At 48.0% G+C, this 11,085-nt stretch overlaps 1 protein-coding gene across 7 annotated transcripts in view; it reads right to left on the bottom strand.

The window, feature by feature from the left end:
- Positions 1-2,314: 2,314 nt before the first annotated feature.
- The window catches only part of FRMD4A (FERM domain containing 4A), a 364,661-nt gene continuing 355,890 nt past the window's right edge, over positions 2,315-11,085 (bottom strand). For 6 of the 7 annotated variants that reach the window (XM_027639749.1, XM_027639748.1, XM_027639750.1 and 3 more), the window contains 2 exons: positions 9,835-9,931; positions 2,315-6,142 (listed from right to left, as the gene is read on the bottom strand). In XM_027639749.1, the coding sequence (XP_027495550.1) occupies positions 6,040-6,142; positions 9,835-9,931 (200 nt within the window). In that variant the 3' untranslated portion in view covers positions 2,315-6,039. Of the gene's footprint in view, positions 6,143-8,010; positions 8,083-9,834; positions 9,932-11,085 lie in introns of all 7 variants that reach the window. The other variant, XM_027639747.1, reaches the window with a different exon arrangement.

The raw sequence follows: 11,085 nt of genomic DNA, 5'->3' as shown, positions 1-11,085 counted from the left end.
TGCAGCGAATGAGTAGCCAGGGGATGGTTTAAGCAGCATTCTGTCGTCTGCTTTAGGGGGAAGTGGATTCCTTGGGGCATCTGTAATAGTACTACATAGATTTTTTTTTTTTTCCCCTCCTGCTTTAGAGCCAATTATTGAGCAGAGTTTTAATGGTACCCTGAGTGCCGATTAGAGTGTGGATGCGCCTCCTGGAGGGACGTCAGTTTGGGGTTGGAATGTTTCGGTCTGATCAGGGTTTAAAGAATGTAATTCAAGCAATGTGCCTCCTTGCTGGCTGACAGTCCCTGAAATACAGCCGCCTCGCTCGAATGGATCCCATGACGGAAGAACTTTATCCCCCTGCAATTCGTGGAATGGTGCTGCACGGGGAGCCGAGGAACCGAGGAGTACTTTCTCACGGCAGATCCGTGTAAGAGTTTCCAGCTGTCCGGCACGTGAGAGCCAGCCTTGGTCCTGTGGGATTGTGAGCCGGGGGGACACTGTTACCGCAGCTGCATTTCATCACCGGTTGGAGGCTCTTTGCAGCCGGATGGCCCCAAATGGCAGCTACCAGACCGTGATCAAATAGTTAATAATGCCTCTCAGCCAAAATAATCCCAAACCCACCCAAGTCTGGTTTAGGGACGAGTGGGTGTGGTGCAGCTGTCACATTGCTCATCGGTTTTTGTGGGGAGGGTATGTTTCAGTTTAGCAATTCGAACTTTTCCCTGTGGGCTTCTCCAGATGTTTATTTCTGATAATTCCTGCATTAGGCGGAAATAATTCCGCTGAATCCCAAGACTTGTAGCCTTGGGATGAATTCATGCATTCGCCATAGCAGTGTCTGGAGTGGTTTTGGGACTTCAGTGGCCCCAGTCATTTGTTGCAGCCCCCAACCCCTCCCCAACCCTGCTGGTGGAAGGGGCTGTGCGAGGTGAACTCTCAAGGTGTGTGGTTTGAGATAATACCTGATAACGGTATTATTGTGCCTGATGCTACTTAAATGTCTGACTCCCTATTTGCTGTTTGTCTGTTACTGCTGGAAAGGCTCTTCGGGCAGGCATATGTGGGATCAGTTTATTTTGGTGGAGGAACTGGGTTTTGCTCCTGCTGGCTGCCATAGAATCACTACCATAAATCCAGTCTCACCCAAAGAATAAACCTGGTTGGGATGTAAAAGGCTTCACTTCTCAGGGGGGAAGGGACTGCTCCAACTCCTGGACCCAGGGGATGAGGACACGAGATAGTGCCTTCCAAGAGGGCTGGCACAAGGGTGGCAGTGCTGGTGTCAGATCTGGAGCAGGCTGTCCCAAAAGCTGCTCCTGAGGTGATGTGGAGCTGGAAGAGATGCCTGCAGTGCTATGGGAGCCACTGGCAATAAATCTGAGCTAAGGTCCCAGAGTTCCAGGGTTGTTTGAAACCTTGATCATGGCTGCTTTGTCCCATCTCAAACCCTCCTGGGGATTTGCTGCCTGTGAAGGTCCCTCATGCAGCAATGCCGGGTGATGGCTGGGGGGGCTGCCTGGCTCTGGGCTGGTGCCACTGGTGGCTCCCCGTGGGGTGTGGGAGGGATCAGATGGGAAGAGGATCTGTGAACAGTGGGAATAAAAGGAAAAAGCAGGAAGCAACTGCGCTGGGAAGTGTGGATGGGTCCCATGTGAGTGTGGCTGTCTGCAGTTTGGGACAGGGAGTGAGTGGGTGGCTGCAGGGGTCACTGCTGCACGCAGAGGGGAAAACTGGTATTAAATGACATCCCTAACCCTGTGCAGGGGTCACTGCTGCCGGCAAAGCCCTGCCCTGAGCTAGAGCAGCCTCTGCTTGGGTGGGGGGTTCCCTCAGGAATTCAAGGAGCCGGCAGTTCCTTGGAGCACTGGGGAACGTGCTGGTGCTCAAGCCAGTCCCACAGCTGTTGGCATTGCTGCAAATGGCCTTGCAGCAATTTGGCATTCAATTCATACAAGTGAGTGTTAATTTTAGTAATCTCAAGTTATGTGTGTTGGAAGTAAGGATTATATCCATGACTGTTTCCCGCTGGTGGAAAGTTTCTTCTCCTGAGCTCCCGAGACTTGTGCTCAGGAGAACACGCAGCGGAGCAAGCACAGATCTGCTGAGCACAAGCTCTGAATCCCAAAAGATCTCTAAAGGACAGGACTTTCGGGGGGGGATGCCCAATGTTTCCTGCAGTCAGGCCCCCTGACAGCCAAGGTGTCCCTCATGGACACCTTGGCCAGCTGTGTGCACATCTGGAGCCAGCATCTCACAGTGGTGGTGGTGCAGTTGCCAGGTAAGAGCTGCCCGTGTGCTGTGCCCTCCCGAAGAGACCACGGCAAGGTTTCATTTTGAAAATGCTTTAATAAGGAAGTGTTGACAACACCGTTTTGCAAAATGTAAAGGTAACTATACAAATTCTTAATACAAAAAGAATAAATTAAAAGCAGATCTTTTTTAATTCTGCGACTTTTTCTACAACATACATTTTTTTTTTTCCTTGATTACAGTTGAACAGAATCCAGTAAAATCATTTTCCATGCTCTAAAGTTCAATTTCAGGAGAGACCTAATTTTTTTTTCTTCTTTTTTTTTTTCTTTTTTTTTAAACTAGAGAGTCCATTTTACACAACCTGTAATAAAACTATTGACATTAATATATATGTAAAACTTTACATCTAGTTAACTAAGCAGTAACTGGTCATCTGATAGCACCTGAATGGGGATTGGCTATGCCTGAAACTAAAACTAATACAGAGTGAAAACAAATTGGACTGTTTCAACATTTTCAACACTCGACTGCATATAATACCATTTAAAAATAAACCCTGCCTCCAGCACAGCCCAGTGCATGGACTGTCCACTGGCTCCTGCCCACACAGAGGGAGCATCAGACAACAGAGACGAAGAACGCGGTTGTGGCTTTATGGCAGATGGAGCCTTGAAAAATAAAAAAAGTAAAGGAGGGGTTAAGTTGGTAGTCAAGTGCTTGTCTATAATAGCTATGTATATACCCCTCCGTGTTATACTTAAATATGTTAATCTCATATGATTAACATTTTATGTACATTTGTGTTTAATTGAATTGAGCTAAACAGTAAAACCTGTTTTACTTAATCTGTCTTTACTACCAGACTGGCTGCTCACGTGTGCCTTGATTGCAAACCAGAAAAGCAGAACACAAAGCAAAACTCAATCCGTTTCTAGAAAGCTTTTTCTCCACTCCAGCCTGTTTGCAATTCAGGCTAAACATTTTTTTTTCCTCCCCCACCCCTAATTTCAGGGCTGCCACCTTTTAACCTTTGCTGCAAAACTGCAGAGCTGGTCTTGGAGGAATTAATGTTTCTTCCTGTAGTGCCCAGAGGCCTCATAGTGCCGCTGTTGTTGAATTCTTTTTAATTAAAAGAAGGTACACATTAAAAAAAAAACCAACCCAAACCACTTACCAGGGAAATTAAAAAGAAAACAGACAGTTGCTCAGAGCCCCTAAAAATCCTTGGGCTAAATTACTTGCTGCTGCTTAATTTGGTCCTTATTTAATCCTTTCACTTTAGCTTCCAAATCTTATCAGTAAATGTCATTAATCAGTACTATCTCTTATCCAGCTAAAAATCCAATTAGGAGCTTGAAATAATTCCCATGTTAAAGACCCCAAAGCACAAAGAGATGGTGAAAACAGTGTTTTGCATGTCCAGAAAAAGGGTGCAATCTCATCCCTGGCTGTTCTTCCAGAATTGGACACAAGGCTTCAATTACTGTCACAGGGTGTCACACTCCCAGGGTGATGCTTCAAGGAGGCCCAGAAGCACAAGGTTTGTGTGGCCACCTTTGAAAACCCCTGGCCTGTGTTTTTTGTTTTTTTTTCATAGGAGTAATTAATTTATGCTTCATGTATAAACATGAAAGGGTCTCCTTATCATAGAATAGTTTGGGTTGGAAGGGACATTAAAACTCATCTCGTTCCAACCCCCTGCCATGGGCAGGGACACCTTCCACTAGACCAGGTTGCTCAGAGCCCCATCCAGCTCGGGCTTTTGCCTCATCCAATCCTGACTCTGCCATGGATTTCCCTGGACAAATAAACAGCCTTTCTGCCTGTCACTGTCTCATCTCTGCAAGGCCACCCCCCTGCCTTACCAGCCATGCGAGGCAGCAGCGCAGGGAACTGAAGCCAACATTTCTGGTGTGAGTTGCAGAAAGGTATTAATGTTTAGAAACCCCATTGTTTTTCAAAGCCTAATTATGCAGAACCCTTCTCTTTTAAAGCCTGGAATGCAGTTTTCCAGCAATTTTAATACCAAAAGGTGTGGCAGCCCCCCAAGTCGCTGTGTTTAATTTGAAACGTTTCGCCCTACTTTGTCTGGTAGATGCTGTTGTTATTCTTGGAACACACACACACACACAGACACACACACACACTCACACACACATACACACTCACACGTTTTTTTTTTTCCTTTATCCTTAAACTAAAGCTAACTTCAGTTTCTGCTTTTCACAAAGTAACCCCCTCCAGCCGTTTCTTTTAATGCCTTTCCCATAGGAAATCATCGTTTGCGCGCACAAACGGGGGAAGGCCGGGCGCCTCCCCCCATCGAGTGGCAATAAAAACAGCATAGCACCGCAGTGAAGACTAGACGTGCCAGCTTCAACATCCACCTAGATTGTGCACTTGTTCATTACAAAAGTGTCTTTGAGGCCTTTTAAAGTTCCATGGCTTGACATGTATAAAGCATTGCTCAAAAGTATGTGTAAACTTGCGGCTCCTTCCATGACGCGCTCGTGCGATTCCTTTTGGTATCAGCAGGCAGCTCTCGCTTGTGTCCAATGCCTTCCTCAGTCGCTTCTCTTCCTTGTGGTCTCGCAGTGGGAAGATTTGCCTGTCTGCTGGTTGTCCAACCCCACGCCGCTGCGGAGCCTTCCTGTTTCCTGACAGACCGGTTCTCCCACACAGCAGCACACGGGTGACGAGCCCTTTGCTACACGGGTGCTAACGAAGGGAAGATGAGTGGAACCGATATGTTGACGCAGCTCTACCGTGTCGATTCGACTGCGATGAGCTTTCCCTTTGACTTCACCTTGACGCTTTGTGCAGAAATCGATTTGAATTTATCGGCTGTATCTGTTTGCAGAAAGGTTTTTTTTTTTGTTGTTTTTTCTTTTTTTGGCAATTTTTATCTTTTATGAAAAAAACCGTTGCAACTCCAACCTCTCTGTGCGTTGGTGGGCACCCTGTGCCAGCCACAGAGATGCTGTGAGTGCAGTACTTGCCTCTGCTTTAGGTAATGCCTTTGTAAACCTTGTTTGTCCAGTTTAACAGTAGCTTTTAGACAGCGATGCTGTGATACCAGCCCAGACCTCTGGTGTGTCTGCAGCGCAGGGGGTTGTTTTACTTGCGTATAGGTGGGCTCCAAGCGAAGAAGGAAATGCCATTTTACAGGAGGTGGCTGCGTCTGCCACTGAGTTAAAAGGAGGGAAATATTCTTGTAGCTGAAACTTGCGAGCAAACTCGTCCTGCAAGCAGTGGTGTGGTGATTTTTGACAGTGCTGATCTGATTGTGACACTGACACATCTCTGCAGTGATGGGATGTTGCTGTTTCTTCAGAACAGATGCACTTTCAGGACTATGGTATCCACTTCTCAGCCTCTGTCCCATCCCCACCCCCTTAAAACTAATTCTGTTGGCTTCAGCTCGCAGGTCATGGAACTCTTACTGCTGTTACGTGCCGTGGAACACTAAGATTTGATGTAAGCCTTGAAAGGCTTCCATTGTTTCAAAGGAAAACCAATTTTTAAACTGCCAACTGGCTGTTCAGGTGTCTGCTCCTCTCCACCCACTGTGGTGGGAGGGACAGGCAGCTGCCTGGCCGTGGGATGTGCTGCGCTCCGTCGCTGCCGCGGTGGATGTCTCAGGGCCAGTGTTCCATAAATGTCGCCTTGAATTGCATCGTGAGAAAAGTGCTTAGAGTTGAAGCTGGTGCTGGGTGACAGTGCATCTGGGTAAGGCAAATGAGAGGCAGTGAGGTGATCTCAGAATGGCATTGATGTGATTAACTTGAGGTCAGGGGTTCACACTAGAGTCCCAGGCTTGGCTTTTTCCTGCCCATACCACTGGACATCTGCTAATTCTGGATAGAGGGGAGAATCCAGGAAACAGCTATCATTGTAGTTCCTGCAGGAGAAATGAAACTTTGTTAGGATAGTGAGGCCTCTTGAGAAGTTCAACCATGAGCATTAAACATTGTATTGTGGGTGGAGAGGAACGCAGGATATTCAGACCCCACTGCTCTCTGCAGGTATTCCTAAGCTGATATTTGGGGTGGGCTCAGCATGCAGGACTCTGCTCAGACCCAGTTTGATCTTGCCCAGCGGTCCCGTTTGCCCCAGCAACCTGCCTGGTGTGAGGAGGCAGGAGAAAGCTGAGCTCTGACAGCTTCTCCCAGGGTGCCCTGACGTTTGGGTGCAGGAATGGCAACAGGCAGAGCTGCTGTGCTTCCAGCCTGAGGGCTCTGCCTGAGGGCTCTGCCTTGCTGTCCTACCTGGTAGTAAGCTGGGGTAAGGAGGTTTTTGGTAGGATGCTCGCCAGGGAGCAAGTTCTAAGTGCAGCTCTCTCAGCCATGGACTGCATTATCCAGTGGGAATATGGGAAGAGGAGGGTGGTTGGCGGTGCTTTCCTGCAGCACTTCTGCTCTGGGCAGAGGCTTGTGCATCACCTGGCAATCCCAGAGTTATGTGGCTTTCCAAGGGAGAAACAGGAAGCAACTAGTGAGAGTGTGCCAGGTCTGATGTGGAAAGGACTGTGTTCTGTTGTAGACAGCCTAGTCCTCAACTCGAGGCACATCTCCTGACAAGCTACTGTTTCTTCTGCTGCCTTTACTGTGCAAACGAGACACTTCACGAGAATTTTCTTTGCTATTTATGTTAAGAGCTCTGATCAGGATCAGCTCCTGGCTTAGGCTGTGGAGCTACTTGCCAGAGGAAAGCACTGAGGTCAAAATCTGGATCTTTTGAAAAGTGACTGCTCTATCTGCACAGCAATAGCCAGAATTGATGTCTCTCCCTTACACTTTGATTTGAACCGACTTCCAAGCTAGAGATTGTTTTGAGGCCAAAAGTGGGAGATGTGTTTTCTTTTTGTGTACTCTGGGATTCTCACTCTTTCCTCTGCTCCCTCCCCACCTCACAGGACTGTTCTCATCTGATTCAGTTCCTGCTTCCTCTGCCCTGTTTTCCACCTGGTTTCCCTGGAATTGGTCTGAGGGGAACCTGAGCAAGGGCATCACCATTTGCATATTAAAAAGCCTTTTGTTTCCCAGTACTGTGCTGGAGTGTGGAGGTTTATGGGATATCTCTAGAAAGTTGGTCTTGAAATACCTGACAGATGTCAGCTATGAATGGTTGTAGATTCAAATGAGAGTGTCAGACAGAGATGGCAGTTTAATTAAAATAGAAATACTCTGAGGGTTTTTTTGTTCCCTCCACCATTCCCCCCTCCTGTCTTCCCACAGGAACGGGGCCAGGGTTGCTCCTTGTTCCAGGAAACCTCGCTGCTTAGAGCCTCAGCTTTGCAGTTCTGAGGTAGGGAGGGAGGAGGGAGGAAGGGGTGCTGGGTGCCGGGAGCTCAGGCCAGGTCCTCCGAGGCTCCCGCCTACCCCGGCTCGTGACCCTGCCACACTGCTCCCAGACTGTCCCCACAGTACTTTGCCCACCCTGCTCTAAATTGTCCCCAGCCACAGATTTGTCACCCCCCACTGCTCTCTGTGCCTGTGCAGCCCCTGCAGGAGCATAGAGCAGGCTGGCCCCAAGTCCCTTTCACAGGGGAAAGTGCCACAGCCGCAGAATTGCTGTAAAGGCACAGAGAGTGGCTTCGAGATGCTTCCAAGTTGTTCTTCCAAGAGCTGAAGGAAGCCTTGTTGGCAAAAAAATGGGCACAGAATTAAAGGGCTGCTCTGGTGGGACAGTGAGACGCCGGTTATTCCCACTGTGCTCACGGACTGTTAAGGCAGAAGGAGGAAAGAACAAAACGTTCCCTTACTATACCTCTATTCATCAGTACTTTGGTGGGTTGGAGACTGAGACTCATCCATAGTGGGTGAGTTGTCTGTTGCTTCTCTGAGCAAAGGAGAGCAAAAAAAGGAGGAAAGAGGAGAGAGGAAATGTTAAAGAAAAGAAATGACACAGACATTGTTAAGAGCTTATTATTAATCTAGTGGGGAAACAAGTTGATGACTCATCTTTAGAAATAGTTAGTGACACAAAAACATGTTGAGGATAACTGTCAATCTGCTGAGTTGTGCTGGGTGGGCACAGCTGGCCTTGCAGTGGAGGAGCCTGTGCTGTACATCTAATGGCAGACTGTGCCTGCTTCTCTGTAGTTGTACACATGCCGTGCATGCTATGCTCAGCCATGAAATAAGTGCTGATTTGTCTCCAGTTCTTTTTGCACTGGTTGTTGGTAGAGGGCCTATAAATCCAGATAACTTCACTTTCACCAGCTGAGAATTTGGCTTGATGAAATTTTGCTGTGAGAGACAGGGTGCAGGACTTATCTTGAATGGAAAAATAAGAAAAGCTGGGATTATCCAAACAGATGTCTCAGCTGGCTGCTCACCCGTGCTACTTCTGATCATCGTGGAGATGTTTAGAAGAATTAGGATTGGCATGGAGACTGAGACAAAGATCTGAGTCTAGACTCAAACCCTTAGCTGTGGAAATTTCAATGTATGGTAAAGGTAGGTGCCATTTTGCCTATTTTACTATCCCTTGACTTTTTGTGAAATGGGACCAGGAACACTTTCCTGTTCTCAAGCTGAAAACACGTGCAAAGACCATGTGCAGCTGGATGTCAAATGTGTGAATTTAAAATCCAGTTGGCCTAAGGGGTTGTGGTTATGGTTCTCCTCATCTCCAATTTAAAGTGCAGTCATAAGCGGTGCTGGAGTAAAACCAGAGGTCAAGCCTGGTCATAGGTGACCAGGTTATTAAAGAGCACGAGATTTTCCAGTGGCTGCACAGTGAAATATTTGCAAAGTTACCAGTCCCAATTCATGACTTAGGTGATTAGATCCTTTTTCCTATTCAAGGGATTAGGGTATTTTGAGGACTGTAGTCTCAGTTCCAGCTGATCTCACCAAAATCTCATCCCATAATCTGGGATGTGCTGAGTTAGTCGGGATCAGGAAATGACCTTTATTTCATGTGGCAGGACAGAATTACAGGCGATTGCTAGAGCATACCCCTGGGAGCTTGCAAATGGCTGTTTGTTTACCCCTGGAACTCCCTGCCTTGCAAAGAGGTGCTAAAAAACCCAATTACTATATTAACATGAGTAATGGCTACCTCTGTGTAATGACTCACACTTTGGTGAAGCATTTCAGGTTAGTGGTAGCTGAAAAAAGATACACTTAACAGTCATGAAGACCCATTGCTGGGGAAAACTGAGCAAGAAAACCTGGTTGCTGCACACACAGGTATGGCAGGCACTGAACCTTGCCTTTACAACAAGGTCTTGGTGTAGATAGCCAGCATGAGGGCTGCTAAAAAAGAAATATCAGCTATTTCAACATATGACAATTGGAAGAAGGAGACTGTCCAAGCAGGAGGAACCTGCAAGGCTTCTTTCCCTGTGGATCCAGCACTGCTTGGAGCAGTGCTGCTGGGTGTGGATGGCAGAGCCACGTCTTGTTCAGCCCAAACCAGAGCTCCACCACCAGGAGAGCATGGATGGGAGACTGGAAATGCTCTGTGCAGGTGCAGCTATGGAAAATGTTCCCCATATCTGTGCTCTCCCTGTGCTTGTGTGTGGGGAGGTTTTTCCCACCGGCACTGAGGTGGATTCTCTAACCTGATCCCACGGACACTCACCCAGTCTGCCACGTGAGAATGTGGTGGGGACTGCCCGGTGGTGTGGCTGCAAGTTCACTCGATGGCGTGGAACTCCTCTGGCTGTGAGGTAAGGCAGCTGGAAAACAATTAAGGGCGGAGAAAAACAACCGGTGAGGAGAGGGCACAAGGGTCAGGGTGGTTCAGAAGAATCATCTGGTCAGACCAGTAGAAACATGTCTGGCTGCGAGTAAACACAGCCTAGGACAGACCTCACCCTGTTCCTGGGTGACTGTGCCCGAACATGGCACAGGAGCACCAGCCTACTGCTGACACTGCTGTGTGTCACGGGCTGGATCTGGCCCCAGCTCTGCAGGAATGCTGCATTTCAGCCTGGCCTCCAGCTGAATACAGCCACCCTGACTCTCCTGAGGCTGCCTGGGAGACACCACACTTCTTGCAGCATGGAAGCTTGGATTTGCTGATGCCTGGACTCCATGGGTCCTGAACTGGACAAGCTCAGCCTGTCAGGCTCAGCCTCCTGCTTCCACGGATGGTGGGAGATGCTCTGTGTCCCTAGGAGTCATGGCTGGCAGTGGCCAGAGTCTGGACAAGTTCACAGCTTCACGTGCAAAGGAGGAAGGCAGTTGTGAAGATTTCAAAAGGCTACAACCACCTTTCACCATGCATTTGTAAAAGGTGAAGTTTGGCATTGCTGACAGTCCACTGTGGGACCACAGAAAGGCTTATCTTACTCCAATGAAGACAGAAGCAAGCTGGACTAAAAATGGGCAGCGGTTCTTGAGGGAGTTTCCCTGGTGAGGATCCAGCTTGTAAATCCACCTGACTAATCCTTCCTCCTCCTCAAGTCCACACAGTGTTGACCCTCTGAAGTTAACACATGCCTGGAAGTCTGATACTCTTTGAAGGACAATGTGCAGTCCAGTAGAACTATCAGCTAGGGCTGAGCAGCTGAAATGAAGGAGATTTCTACCTGGCATCCCCTTCTGTGCTGTTAAATTCTTTAGTTGCTGCCAAATGACACTGGAAGTGAAAACCAAATTTTAAGCTGCTCCTTGGAGCTGACAGCCCCTAAGGTCAGTGTTCTCCCAGAGCTATGACTGAGAAGGGACTCTATCCACAAAACCAATCTATGCTGCCAGCTGGTCAGGACAAGCTGTGATTACTGAGCACACTTCCCCCTGTGCTGCCCAGACATCACATTTAGGTTTAAAGACCCAGATGGGTAGGGGAATGGACTGACTAACAGTGATTTTCACATTCTTTCACCCA

Source organism: Corapipo altera, unplaced genomic scaffold (genome assembly GCF_003945725.1).
Source record: "Corapipo altera isolate COAL_440 unplaced genomic scaffold, ASM394572v1 1b, whole genome shotgun sequence".
NCBI lineage: Eukaryota > Metazoa > Chordata > Aves > Passeriformes > Pipridae > Corapipo > Corapipo altera.
Note: the sequence above shows the minus strand (reverse complement) of the source record. Positions and strands in the feature narration are given on the sequence as shown.